The following is a 14,203-nucleotide window of genomic DNA, read 5'->3' as shown; positions in this document are numbered from 1 at the left end:
GTTCTTCTAAGACGTCTGCATAGACACTACCACATTTGAGCTTGGAGCTTAACATGGGAGGGCAGTGCTTCCTTCTGGTGACCTGTGAGAGAGTAACGCCCAGGAAGAAGGACTTCGCGTCCCAGCAGACTGCTGGGCGGCGGGGTTGCCTTTTCTCCCGTCTTCCCTGAAGCTACCCCACCCCGCCTCTCGGCCTTCTCTGTCGTATTCTCAGCATTTGTGTTGCTTGTACATTATTTTCAGCCAAGAGAATCCATCCCATTAAATGACCTCAAGTCCGAAGTATCACCCCGGATTTCAGCAGAGGACCTGATTGACCTGTGCGAGCTCTCAGTGACGGGCCACTTCAAAACACCTGCCAAGAAGACCAAGTCCAGCAAGCCGAAGCTGCTGGTGGTGGACATCCGCAACAGTGAGGAGTATCCTTCGCAGCTCGGTGTCTGGGGGGCGCTTTTGTCCCTCTGCTTGCTTCCTCGCTGTGGAAGGGCCTGTGGTGACGGTAAACATACCCAGGGTCCCTGGGAATTCAGTAGCTCTCACGCTGGATGCCAGAGTGCTCCTGTGTACTGTTTTCTGATATACCAGTACATACCAGAGGCCTTAATGTTTTCCAAACATCCGAATTTCATATCATTTTCTTGGTTTTTGTGTTGCTCTGGTGTATATTGCTGTTCTTGAGGGCATTTGATCCTTCCTGTGCAGATAAAGTCTGGGCCAAGACCACAACTAATTATACACTTGGTTTTCCTCACAGACCAGAGGAAGAGCTTGCCAAATCCTAACTATGAACTGCACTTATTTCAATTTTTAGATTACTGACTTATAGAGAACAGAACTTACAAAATATTTTTCACTGTCCTTTTACTATTAAATATCCCATAAGTTCTGATAGTTTTTTTTCTTGGCATCGACATATGAACAGTTACAAAATATAGCTTGATCTTCCCCCTTACTTTTTCAACATGCATAAAATGCCCAGCGAACATACCTGACTCTCTCTACTCTAGGTAAATGATTCTAGTCTTTAACAGAATAACTCCCTTGTAAAATAAAATCTCTCTTCAAAATTCATTATATAAACTATAAATAGATTTTAACCTAGATAATTTTATTCATAAATTCACACATTTTACTAACTATAATAATGTATTAAGGTCTCTTATAAGCTATATCTAGCATAGGGTAAGTTTTCACAGGCACATTTTCAACCAAACGGAGATGTGGTTTTTAAATGTTTATAGCACCCCTGCAGTTATCTAAATTTTATATCCTCATATTTTGGTAAAAAGTTACTGCCTTGTATTTTTCTCTAAACTGTACCCCCAAGTCTAGAGGGAATATGACTGGTCCTACCTCTGGTTGTTTGGCTGTCAGGGGTACCACAAGTTCCTTGGCACAGTAGGTGAGTGGACTTCCCAAAGCAGCTTTCCAGGTTACTGGCACCAGTGCTCTAGAAGTTTGTGTTGTTGTTTTAAATCTGTTACTTCAAGTTTAAAATACTTGAAACTTTTTTCGTTTCTTGGTTTAGTTCTTTTTTCCTCCACCTCCAGTTATGTTTCTGGAAGGAAAGTTGATCTGCAGCATGGCATTTGTCTTGGTGGTTACAGGTTTCAACCTGCACAACTGCCTCCTTTCACACCCTGCCCGCCATAGTCCCTAGGCCCCTCCCGCCCCATTCCTACCTGCCCTCCCCTTCTGCTTTGCAGTCAACTGTCAAGGACTTGTTATGCATTTGGTTTTGTCTGGCTCTTTGTCTTGTTTCTCTGTATTCCACATTATAAGTGAGACTGTCCAGTATTTGTCTTTCTTCTTCTGAGCTCTTTTGCTTAGCATTCAGTTACTTTTTTGGTGGAACCATTAACATAGTCTCTCATAAAACCACCCAAAAAAGTACAGCAGTCTAAGACCCTATTTTAATTTTAAAGTTGACTGCTAAAATAGTGCATGAACATACCACTGTTCTGATACTTCCTTCCAAATAGTTTACATAAATATTTTAAATTTAAATATGTATACAATTTCAAAGTGACAGTAAATCCAAGTGTTTCCAGATCTCATGGTCTGTTTTCATTGATATTCTCCTTTACTTTCTGCAGGAGAAGTAAACTGCAGGAAAACAGAACAATATAAAATATTGAAAATATTAAGATATTTTATGTGAAAAATAACTGAACAGTACAGACAGTATAAAGTGCCATGTGGCACATTTTGTGTCTAATACTTATTAAGTGGTGCAAACAGAAAACAGTGACAAGGAAGGAATCTAGGGGTGAGGGAAGTAAGACAGGGGTCGGGCTCTTTTAAATCTCTGCAGTCCCGGCACCAGCTTGGGCTTCTGAAAGTACCCAAAATATATCTCCATGTGGGAAAGGACAGCTGAGAGCCACACAACCCTACAACTTCCTGTATCCTCTAAAAAGTCACGAAACAGTCAGCAACAGACAAGTGATCCATACTGACCATTCAGGCAGTGGTCCCGTGACTTCCGAGGTCTCAGAGGACTCAAATGAGACTTCGTAGTGTAAAGTGGGCATTGTGGTAAATGACAGGCTGGCGTTGTCCTTGTATCTTTCAGTCTGATAGTATCTGTTGATCCTCAGCTTGCATCAGAAACCCACGTTCTGCCCCCGGCCACCATCCTGTTCGTCAAGGTTGAGGCGTGTCATCTGATACAGAGCAACTGAGGGCCCCTCTCATCACCCGCCAGTGTGAGGGCCTTTGAGGCAGCAGTGTGGGGGTGGGCCTGCAACACAAGCATTTGGCAGGGCAACTTTGTGCTGCTTTTGATGCTATGAAAGCACTAAAAAGAGAATATGTTCCCAGTTGATACAGGCTGTTTGATAAATACAGAAATTCACTCTGGCAGCTCATTCAGACTGACAGAGGCAGTCTGAGAACATTTAAATTGGTAGAGTTTAGCTTGTGGTCTCAAAAAGATTCATCATCAGGTATGTGTTTACTGAAAACTAAAGTGCTCTTAGGGTAATTGAGAATTCTGAACCATTCATTGTGAGTGTTTAAGAAGGGCATACTCAAACTCCGAACTCCACCTATGATCATAAACTTTGTGTCCAGTCTGAAAGACTGTTACTAGCAACCTTCATTGTTAGCTTTTATTCTGCCTTCACTTTTCAGAAGTTTTCATTATTATTTGGCATTATTATATTGTCAGATGCTTTTATTTAAAGAAAGAGATATTTAATGAAGCAAGACTTCATCGAAAATTTCTAATGTAAGATGTGTTGCCTGTCATCATCCTTGAAGTGTAGAAACTTCAAATTTCTCTGATGCTCTTTAATGAGGCAGACAGAAAAGTAGTATTTTAAAAAATGAGCCTATAATTTGGGACAATTGAGAACTTTTCATAATAGTAAAGAATTATAATTTTCCCTCCCGAAATACATTAGTTGACTGTGACATAACTCTTTAAACTTCTATCAATTTTCCATTACTGAAAGAACTTATCTAAAGCAGTAGTTTTCAGGGGGAAATGCCCCTTTTAAGCCAAAACTTCCCTACATGGCCACCATTGATGACTGCTGAGGAAGGGGAGAGATTGCAGAGATGTCCTCTCAACTAGTCTCCATGCCTTTCTCCGAGCCCTTGTTCCCAAAGTGCAAATATATCAATTGCCTAATTAGGCGCTTTCTGATACTCCTGGCTCTGTGATAACAGGCCTCCCACTTGACCTGCAGACCTCCTCCCTCCCTGGCACTCGCATGGCCTTTCTTCTCCCTCATTGACCACCTACCTCTCCACTAAAGGCCTAACATTTCTACTGAAATGTTTGTCTTCACCACCCCATCCCTTTGCCTCACTTAACTTTTATTAACTCTTCAAATTTCACCCTGGCCGTCACTTTCTCAGTGAAAAATTCCCCACAGATTTCTATACATATTTCTGGCAGAGCAATTTTCATTGTTGCTATCGTATACATAGTTAAAGTTATTTGGCTAATAATATTACTTGAATGTCTCCTGTAGATTCTAGAGGAAGGATCTTCTTTCTTTTTCTTTGTTTTTTATTTTTTCATTTCCCATACCTTTAATTGTACATTTTAATCATTTAATGGTACATGTATATTTCCTTTAAGATTGTAAGATGTTTCTAAATATTTTAAGTTAGTATATGCCTTTTGTGTGTAAATTAAAAGTAAAGTCAATAAAACCATTGGAAAGCTTCCGAAGTACCCAGGTAAGACATCACCAGCTTCAGAAAGGGTAAAATCAAAAGCCCAGAAATGCCAGCTCTGTTTACCTGAGAGGTAAACCAGCAGCACCAGAGTCTCCAAGGAGTGCGGGCCTCTTACGGTCCTACATGGGGTGGATCCCAGTAACAGTTGTTTGCCCAGAGCAACAGGCCTTTTCACACGTCAGATCTGCGGGTAAGTGCTGGCTGTGTCACTCTGAGCATTCAGATACCCTGACTTGCAGGCCGCCCTGTTGGGCACCCCTTGTGGATCACTGAGGGAAGTCTTCCTTGCAACCTTTGCTAGCTTTCATTTCTCCTGTTCCTCTCTCATGTTTAAGCTTCTGTTCTTTAGGGTGCTGTATTTCCCTCATTTAGGTCAAGTGTCCATGTGAACACGGGAGCCGCCTGTCCATTCACTGGAGACCAGTCACTTCTGTCAGTCTCTCGCACACACTCAAGTCTGCGCAAGAATGTTTTCCCTAACTTTCCTTCCCAGCTTTATCCGGGGCCACATTTCAGGCAGCGTCAATATCCCATTCAGCGTGGCGTTCACAGCAGAAGGGGAGCTGACGCAGGGCCCTTACAGTTCTCTGCTCCAGAGCTTTAGGGGCAAAGTCATTGTCATCGTGGGCCTGGTAGCAAAGCACATGGCAGAGGTGAGTGTGGAGCGCCCCGTTGTCTGCCAGAAACACGCGTCTCTATTTCTGCAGGAGTTGGTCACAAATCCAGTAAACCTCAAATACCTTTCCTAATAAAAGATACTAAGTTTTCTTCCAAGTACTCCTCACTAGGGGAATAGTAAACCTAGAAAATCAGGTGACAGCCTGAGTTGTCACTTTTGCTGGTTTTTAATTGACTTCTGAAGTTCCAAGTGGTAACTTCAATTTGGCCTTGATTGAAAGCTGTTAATGTTGGTCATGATGGCATTTTTCAGGTTTGGGGACTTGTTTGCTATGTTCCCAGAGCTTTGCAATGGTCTAAAATTCAGGAAGGACATCCACTGTCAGCTAAAAAACTACATGAAACAAGAAAATGGCCTTCCTCCACCTGGTTCTGCTGTAAGCAAGGTGAAACGTAAGACAAAGACTAGTATATAGAGGTCCAACATTGTCACCTTCATTTTTTACACAAAGCAGGTGGAAGCTATAGTTTTCTGTAACAAAAGGAGTAGTTGACAAATGCCTCCTTTTTCTAATAAGAGGGGAGGAGCTGCTGTTGCTGAAAAGGAAGAAGCAGAGGTGGTTTGCTCCTTCCCAAAGGGAAAAGGGCACGAGCGCCCCTCCACAATTTCCAACCAAAGCAGTCTCTCTGCTTCCCAGAGGAGAGCTCAGAAGGGGAAAGACAGACACTGGACGGTAGCACTTTAATGTGGACTACTTACTTCATAATCACCAAGTTGGCCATACGCTCGGTCCACCGTCCAAAAAAAATCATTTTCAGAGATACTTTTATTTATTTAGTGATGTGTCTTTAACACTTTTTCCCAGTATGGGGCTAGAAAGAATTGTAGGTGTTTATTTGCTTAGATTGCTCCATCATCTTTTTGTCCATTCTTCAGATCTGTGTGACCTACCAACACTTCCCCACCCCAGCAAATTGGAAGGATCTAAATTTTAAGCTGTTTCTTCTCCTTGCCGAACGTCCCTTTCCAGGCCCACCCCAGTTTCCTCTGCCCTGTGTTCTGCCATTGATGGCCGACTTCCCATCCGTGGCCTCTAGCTAGCTTCCTACTGTTGAGCCAATGGGAAGTTCTGCCAGGCTGTGGGTGGAGGGTTATTTATTGCCTTGAACCTTCAAAGCTTGCCTCAAGTTTGCTGTATCCCTCCACCTAGAGTCCACGCTTCTGTCCAGGAGACCTGTTCACACAGTCTCTACTTTGGTCCGAGAGGAGGCGATGCTGCACTTGCCACTCCCGTCTTACTGCTAGGTCCCCGTGTTCCCCAGCTCCGCACCTACACCTTTGTAATTGGTCTCCTCAGATCCTCGAATCAGCCTGAGGGTCTTTTGGGGCCCTCTGTGCAAGGCGCACTACACATGCAGATTCCTTTCGCTCGGCCTACCTTAGTGGCTCTGTTCTCTTTCCTACTAGCTATGTTAATTTGGGCCAATTATTTAGCCTCTAAATCTAAATATTTAGCCTCTAAATATTCATTTATAAGACGGGTAAATATCAGTAATACCTACCTCAGCATTACTGTGAGGATTTCAGTCTATAATGACTTAAGAGTATACAGCTCAGTGCAGAGCCTAGTCTTTGCGTGGGTGTGCATCCACTAAACACCGTTTGATGTATGCACGTGGTGCGGGTGCTTCCGGAGCAGGAGTGCTGTGGGCTGAGGACAGGGCGCACACTCTGCTCCTGCTCCTCCTAGCAGCCACTGAGCAGTGCTGGCTTCAGGAGGCTGGAGCATGGTCACTGCCTTCCTCCTGGTCGCCAGACAGCTTGGGCAGCACGTTGGCTTTTGTCGTATTGAGGAAATTCTCTTTTCCTGGTTTCTTGAATGTTTTTTCATGAGTGGGTATCAAATTTTGTCAGATGCCTTATGTGCATCATTTGAGATGGTAATATTTATTTCCCTGCCTTCCATGTGTATGTCATATATTATACTGATTAATTTTTATGTTGAACTTCTCTTACATGCCTTGGTATATAATCTTTTAGACATGGTACTGGATTCAGCTAGCATTTTGTGGAAGCTTTTTGCCTTGGTATCCATCAGGGATGTGTTTTTGTAGATTTCTTTTTTTATAGTGTCTATAGCTGGTTTTGATGTAAGTGTAGGGTTTGACATAAGTGTGCTTTCCTTTTAGTTGTTGCAGGATTTTGAGGAGGATTGGGGTTAACTCTAGTCAGAACAATTAGGCAAGAAAAAGAAAACTTACACAGATTTAAGTGAGAACCAGTTTCCTAGGAATGAAAATACCGCCAACCGGATGCCTAGAAACTACGTGAATTTAATGTCTCACAGCCTGGAAGCTGGACATCTCACATCAAGGTGAGGCTGTCCACCCCCATGAGACTCAGGGGGAAATCTCTGCCCTTTTTCCCTACTTCTGGGGGTGGCCAGCAGTCCTTTCTTTGCCTTCACTTGTGGCCACTTCAGCCTCCACCTTTGTCATCACTGCATGAACTCCCATGTGTGTCTCTGTCACTTTTTTGTCAGGGCACCACTCCTACTAGATTAAAGGCCCACTCCATTGTGACCTCACTATAGGGACCTACTACCCTCTTTGCAAATAGAGTTCCTTTCTAAGGTTCTGGAAAAGGTATGTATAGTAGGAAACATCTTCCAATCCTATTTAGCAAAATAGTAGGATATGAAATCTACATATAAAATCCACTGTATACACTAGCAAAAACCCAAATAGGAAAATTAAAGCGGTTCCATTTACACTAATATCAAAAAGAATAAAATATTGAGGAAACAATTGAACCAAGGAGGTATACCTGTACACTAAAAAGTATAAAATGGTGCTCATATTTTGACATGAAAAGACATCCTGTGTTTGTGGATCAGAGGATATAAGATTACAATACTACCTAAAGCAGTGTGTAGACTAAGCACAATCCCTATCAAAATGGCAGTAGCATTTTTGCACAGATGGAAAACTCAGACTAAATTTCATATCAAATTTCAAGGGGCCCAGAGTAGCTGATACAACCCTGAAAAAGCACAAAATGAGAAAACTCACCTATTTTTGTGTTCAGAACTTGCTGCCAAGCACAATAATCAAAACAGCATGATGTGGACATAAAGATAGATGCACAGACCTTTAGAATTAAATGGAGAGCCTTGAACCCGCATGGATGACTGAGTGTTGAGAGCAGCACCACACAATGAAAACAAGTAGTCTCCTCAGTACATGGTACAGGACCAACAATATTGACATGCACATGATGAAATCTGGTCTTGCCCTACATTATCTACAAAGATTAATTCAAAGTGGACCAAAGAACTAAAGCTGAGAGTGAAAATTGTGACATTTACATAGAAGAAAACAGGGACAATTCTTGATGACCTTGCATATGGCAAAATGTCTTAAATATGGCCCCAAAAGCACAGACAGCAAAGGAAAGTTTAGTTAAGTTGGACTTCACTAAAAATAAAAACTTGTGCTTCAAAAGAGTGAGGAGACAAATATTTGTAAATTACAAAATATTGGAAAACTTACATGAACATCTGATTTTAGAACTTACTCATAAATTATACTCTGATAACAACTTATCAGTAGACAGATCACTACATAAAAATCAATTATAGTTAGACTCAATAACAACTTCAACAACTCAATAGAAAGAGAATCATTTTAAAAAATGGGCAAAGGACTGAATGGATATTCTATATGCTAATAGATCCTACCACGCTGTACTCAATGTTGGCAAGGCTGTGAAGAAATTGAGATCCTGGCCCATTGCTAGGGGAGTGTAAAATTATGCGGCTTCTGTAGAAGATATTTTAAATTCCTTCCAAAAGAAAACAGGATTACCATATGACCAGCATTTCCACTCCTTTGGTATGTACCCAAAAGAAATGAAAGCAAGGCCTGAAGCAGATAACTGGTACATCAGTGTGGAAAGAGCATTGTTTACAGCTAGAAGGTGAAACAACCCAAATGTTCACTGATAGATGCTTAGATGAACAAAATGTGGTCTATATACAACGGAAAATCATACAGGCGCACATGAGCATCTTTCATAGGTGCTGTTCTGATCGGGTCTCATCTTTTTCCTTTGTGAATTAAAAAAAAATAACCCATAAGCTAGGTAATAGGTCTTCTTCTAAGTTGTAAGCTTAGAAAATTCAACTGCATTGATTCTGCAGGGTTCAACTGTAGCTGGCAGAGTCCTGAACAGATGAAGGCAAACATGGTTAAAAACTGGGAAAAGAAAGTGCAGATGCCAATTCTAGTCAGACATCATCACAGCAAATGTTATAATTTTTATGTCAAACACATATTTTGGGATGTTATGTTTGCAAAACAGGAGACAATGATTATAACTTTCCAACTTTACACCTACTGATCAGATCTGGTTAAAAAAAAAAAAAAAGCCAGACAGAAAATCCAACAAATGAAGGTAATAAATGAAATAGAGTATGACTCAATTTAGAAAGAGATCTCGATATTTAATTTAACAAGTAGTAAAGCATCATTGAACAACTCCAACAAAGTGAATAAACCACTTGACTGATTTCTGGCAATATTAAAGCCACCTTTTTGACACACAAATTAGCCAGAGCCAGTGTCTTTTGTACAATACAAGGTGAGGGAATTTCTCTACAAAAACCTGGTTTATCAAATATATTATCAAAATCATATAGAAGACAGACAGGTCTGAGAAATACAGCTTGTTAATGTATCTCAATAACTATAATAAAAATATAGATGGTATTTTAATTATGTATTCTTTCCTGCTATTACAATTGATTAACAGTATATTGCTATGAGATGGTTTCTTTACAATTATTACTTCATAAGCCTTTCATTTTTGGCCTCGCCTGCCCAATAAACACATAAAAAAATCTTTAAAACCTGCCATTTCTTATCTAAAGAGAATATTGCTTTTCTAGAATGGCTGGCAGAGAGGGGAGACTACAAAGATACTAGTTTAATTAAGGTCCCATAGAGAGGCCTCTGTGTACTCCTACTAAATCTCACTTGTCAGTTATCTTTAATTCTCCTTGCCCTGCAGGTTAAATAAAAGTGAACTATGATGTAATTGAGCACATCCAGATGTTCTGTGAACAGTTAAGTCAGCCCAGGGAACTCAGGTGGTCTCAAAGGGGTGAAGTGGACACTCCAGGACACACCCTCCAGCTCCAAGGTGGCTGGATTTAATTGGTGAGCAGAGCAAGCCTGCAGGTTTATTGAAATAGGGAGACCTTTGAGTCAAAAATAAGAACAAAGTCAACAAGTCAGTTCAGGCTTTCATTGTATCGCACTTTAAGTGGAAAATGGCCAGGTCTCACTCTGTCTCATTGCAGAGACCAACATCTTTTAAGACACAGGTAAGAAACTATGTATCTCTGTTAAACTGGAATTCGATTTCCTGGGTATATAAGGAAAACATGCAAGCAGCGATACTCGAATAGCACCAAAGAAAAAACACAAAGTGGAAACATGCTGAGTTAGTCTCTAAGATCAAGTGCATAAATCTGAGAATTAAGCCAGTAACTACTCAGAACAATAGGGGGCAGTGGAGATAGCCTACTGTCCATTAAATGACCACCCAGAAAGGGACATAGCTAATGTTCTTAAGCAGATTGTTCAGATTTAAAGGAAATTTTGACTTCAAAATACTAATCAAATGTTGTCCCAGGAAAAAGGTATGGTTAGTTTAGAGGGCTGGAGCAACTGTGATCCTCAGCACTCTAATCCAACCTAAGGCCAAAGCCTCATGACCACAGTTTGACAAGACATTGTGGGTCCACCTGTTTCTTAGAATAAGTTATGTTTAGCAGGAATGACAACTTAGTACAATAGTGTGCTTTAATGTGCTACTGAATTTTTTTTCTCCTCATGAGAAATGAATGTAATGGGATTCAACTCCAGAGCTTCTGATGGGCCTCAGACAGACTCAAAAAAAAAAAAAAAAAATGCCAGTATGAACCACAACAAAATGAAACTCAATCTGGTATTCCTCTGCTTTAGTGAGTCCTCAAGGAAAACTATGAAGGTTACATTGCTGTAAATCACTGAACCTTGTATGGCTTTAAAAATAATTCTCTTTCTAGATTATTCTGTGTGTGAGCAGGGGATGGACTACTCTTGAAAAATATTAATCTGGGCCTTCCCTGGTGGTGCAAGGGGTTAGGGCACAACACTTCAAGTTGGCCACAGCTGCTTCAGTGCAAGTTCAATCCCCGACCCCGGAGGTGATCCACATGGCGCAGCAGACCTCTCCTATCACGCCTGCTGCTCCCCTCAGCAGTGTACTTCATTGATCTGCCTGTTCTGCTCTCCATTCTGTCTCTGGTGAAGCCTCTCACAGCCACTGTACCTCTGTCCTGTACCCCAGTTCTGTATGCATAAATGAGTAAATCTTAAAAAAAAACACCACAAGGTTAGCTGTAGACTGTGTTACAGGTAAAACATAGGCACAAACATTTCAGCTCCAGATTGCTCAGCAGGCCAAGCAAAATGAGTCCATAAAGTTCATCTTACTGCAGTTTTGTCTCTTTGTGCCTCAAATTTTCAAACCTGTAGATTAATATCTAGGACTCCAGTTTGATCTTAACTATATATTAACTACAATATTTATCAAAACTAGATCTTTCAAGAATTCAGATACTGGAATATTCACATACATAGTATAAGAATTATGTTTCCTATATAAGGAAATAAAGGGCAAATATTTTCTTTTGACAGGAAACTAAAAACTATAGGAAATGTCATTATAGAATTTAAAAAGAACTACATAGAAATTTTAGAATTAGAAAAAAAAAGTCACTGAAGTTTAGAATTTAATGACTGAGTTTGTGAGCAGATTAAAGAGAGGCCAGAATATACAGGGTGTAAAGGAATAAATAATATGCAAAAATCCCAAAGAAGAGTAGAGAGAGATGCAGACGGAGGTAATCTTATCACCCCAAATATGTTAAGGGCATGAAGAAACTGAAGTGATCTGTTGTGCTGGATGTTGAAGTTGTCACAAACACTTTCTAAGTCATTTTGACAAACTTTATAAGCAGACTAATTTGGCCTGCTTTGAATGTTAGGTATTCACGTAGTATGAAAAGATCTATAGTTACATACATCCTAGTGATTTCTTTCCTTGCTTCTGAGCACTGGAGATTCTTGGACACCACAATACGTAACCAAGAATATTTACAGCAGCATTGTTTGTCATAGTCCAAACCTGGAAATAAATCTAAAAATTCAAAAATCCAGCGACACAGAAAAGGTGAATATGTTGTGGTTGATGCAATATAATACAAAAAAAAAAAATGAAGAAGAAAAACATGCATCTGAGAACAAGGTAGTTGTGATAAGCTGTATGTTCTTACTCTTTTCTCAAAAACAAAACAAAAACATTTGAACATTGATGGAGAGATGTAGACGAAAGAGGATACTTCTCCCAGTTCTGTGACTACAGTGTGAGTCACTGACGCTCCCTACTCATGGTATGTGAGGAATCAACTTAAAACATGCCCTCTATTTTTAATGAAAGATACTCAGACTTATAATAAGCAAAGCACGCCATTGCAGCTATTTTTAAAAAAAGATAATAGTCCAGTTGTGTTCATTTACATTCCCCTGGAAGCCAAGGTTACTTGACCTTTGGATGTTAGACTGGAAATTAATTTGTCCTGTGGTAATATGAGTCTTCTCCCTTGCCTCCCACCCCGTCACTTCTGGAGCCTTTAGTTGAGCTAAATAAAGCAAATGTTATGGCACTGTGATGACCCTTTGCCAGGTCCTTTTCTTGAGAGCTCTTCTCCTTCCTCTCTTTGCTCAACATTTCTAGCCTCTGGTCTCAGGCATCTGAGTTTATCCTCCTCCAGTGGAGACCAGATGACCTTCCGGAAGACTTCAGACCCATCTGGCAGTTATGTTCTGTGTAGTGAAGCCCCCTGACTGCTGATTCTATCTGCCTCCTCCTGGACATAGCTATGACACTCCTAAGCCACTGTGTATGGGATCTGTTCTCTAGCAGAACATTTATTAGGCCTCTGCTTGATAGTTGTACCTTGAATTTTGATAAGGAATGGGAAGTAAGTCTTTATGAGTTCCAAATATGCCAGGAATTTCTTCTTGGTCTTCTTAGACCTACGAGCTCTGCTGTGGTTAAACTGAGATTTATTCCTGCCTTTTTGTCAGCAAATGTTTCGGTCTGTGGGTTGATATCAGATTATAAGGCATCGTTTTAGACATGAATGCTGTTGAGACACACAGGGCATCCTCTGAGGTTTCCAAATAACCGTGAAGTCTTAAGTAACTCTGCATGTGTTAAGTGACAGAAGATACCTGACTGTCGAAGGCCACAATCTAAGGTCAATCCTGCAGAGTTCCTGAACTCAATAGGTTTCTGAAGCTGCATGAAGCAAAGCAATGAGGTTGGCAGCCCAGGGACCTGAAGACACCCAGTTCAGATGCTGGGTGTTGCTTCTCATGTTTGCCATATAGCATATGTGATGAAGCACAATTTCTCTTTACAAAGAGAGAGCTTGTTTCCAACTTCCAGGAAAAAAACTGCCAAATCATCTAAATCTTGTGCTCCCTGGCACTCTGTTCATGACCTTTTACGGGAGGAAAGTTGTCTTTTCTCAGTGAGTGGTGTTCTCTGAACCCACCCAGGCCTCCGCAGCCCACCATTTAATTAATTGCTCCTTACCACAGGAATGTTTGTGGCTGAAGAAGAAACTAACCAACCATAGTTGCCCTCCTGCTCGACCTACGGAGGTTGGAACTTGGCAGTGATCCGTCACAGCCTCGCTGTGTTTTGAATCAGCGTCTTCATTGTATACATTCTCTGCAGAGCTTAATACACTCTGGAATGTGATTGGCGGTTTGGACACAGCACGGTATACTGTTCTCCATTGTCCAGTGTAAACAGAAGTTGATAAATGATCAATGCTGAAATTCTGGTCCCAAATAACACAGATGAAAGAAAAATGGACTGCAGGACTCATTCAAGCTTCTGATACATGAAGATGAGCTGATGAAATTTTATTAGAGGAGGCATCTCCTCTAGTAGGAGTATTCTTTCATAAGCTTGTTAGAATAAAAAATTGTCACACAGATTTTCATACATATATAAAAATCTCTCCTATTTTCTTGATACTAACTTAAAAAAATTGTCCACATCGTCACACCCAAGAGGACTTATAGCAACTTTTGTTGAACACTAGTCTGCAAATCTGCAGGAAGATGCTAGTTGCCTTATGCAAGAACACTAGGCCATTGTTACTATCATAATTTTTTAATTAAATGTATTAGCATAAAGGAAAACTTTTTTAACCTAAAGTCTAGCATGTGTTTTAGGAGACCTTTGAAATTATCCATTCAGTAT

At 40.6% G+C, this 14,203-nt stretch overlaps 1 protein-coding gene across 3 annotated transcripts in view; it reads left to right on the top strand.

Annotated features, from left to right (window-relative positions):
- TBCK (TBC1 domain containing kinase) overlaps window positions 1–14,203 on the top strand; it is a 129,251-nt gene that overhangs the window by 98,080 nt on the left and 16,968 nt on the right. For all 3 annotated transcript variants that reach the window (XR_001145668.1, XM_004686599.2, XM_012727935.1), the window contains exons 24-25: window positions 244–419; window positions 4,688–4,847. Coding sequence is in view for 2 of the 3 variants with exons in the window: in XM_004686599.2 (XP_004686656.1) it covers window positions 244–419; window positions 4,688–4,847 (336 nt within the window). In the remaining variant the exon portion in view is untranslated. The remainder of the gene's footprint in view (window positions 1–243; window positions 420–4,687; window positions 4,848–14,203) is intronic.

This window comes from Condylura cristata, unplaced genomic scaffold, assembly GCF_000260355.1.
Source record: "Condylura cristata isolate star-nosed mole 26May11 unplaced genomic scaffold, ConCri1.0 scaffold00021, whole genome shotgun sequence".
NCBI lineage: Eukaryota > Metazoa > Chordata > Mammalia > Eulipotyphla > Talpidae > Condylura > Condylura cristata.
The sequence above is the reverse complement of the archived record's forward strand: the minus strand, read 5'-3'. Positions and strand labels throughout refer to the sequence as shown.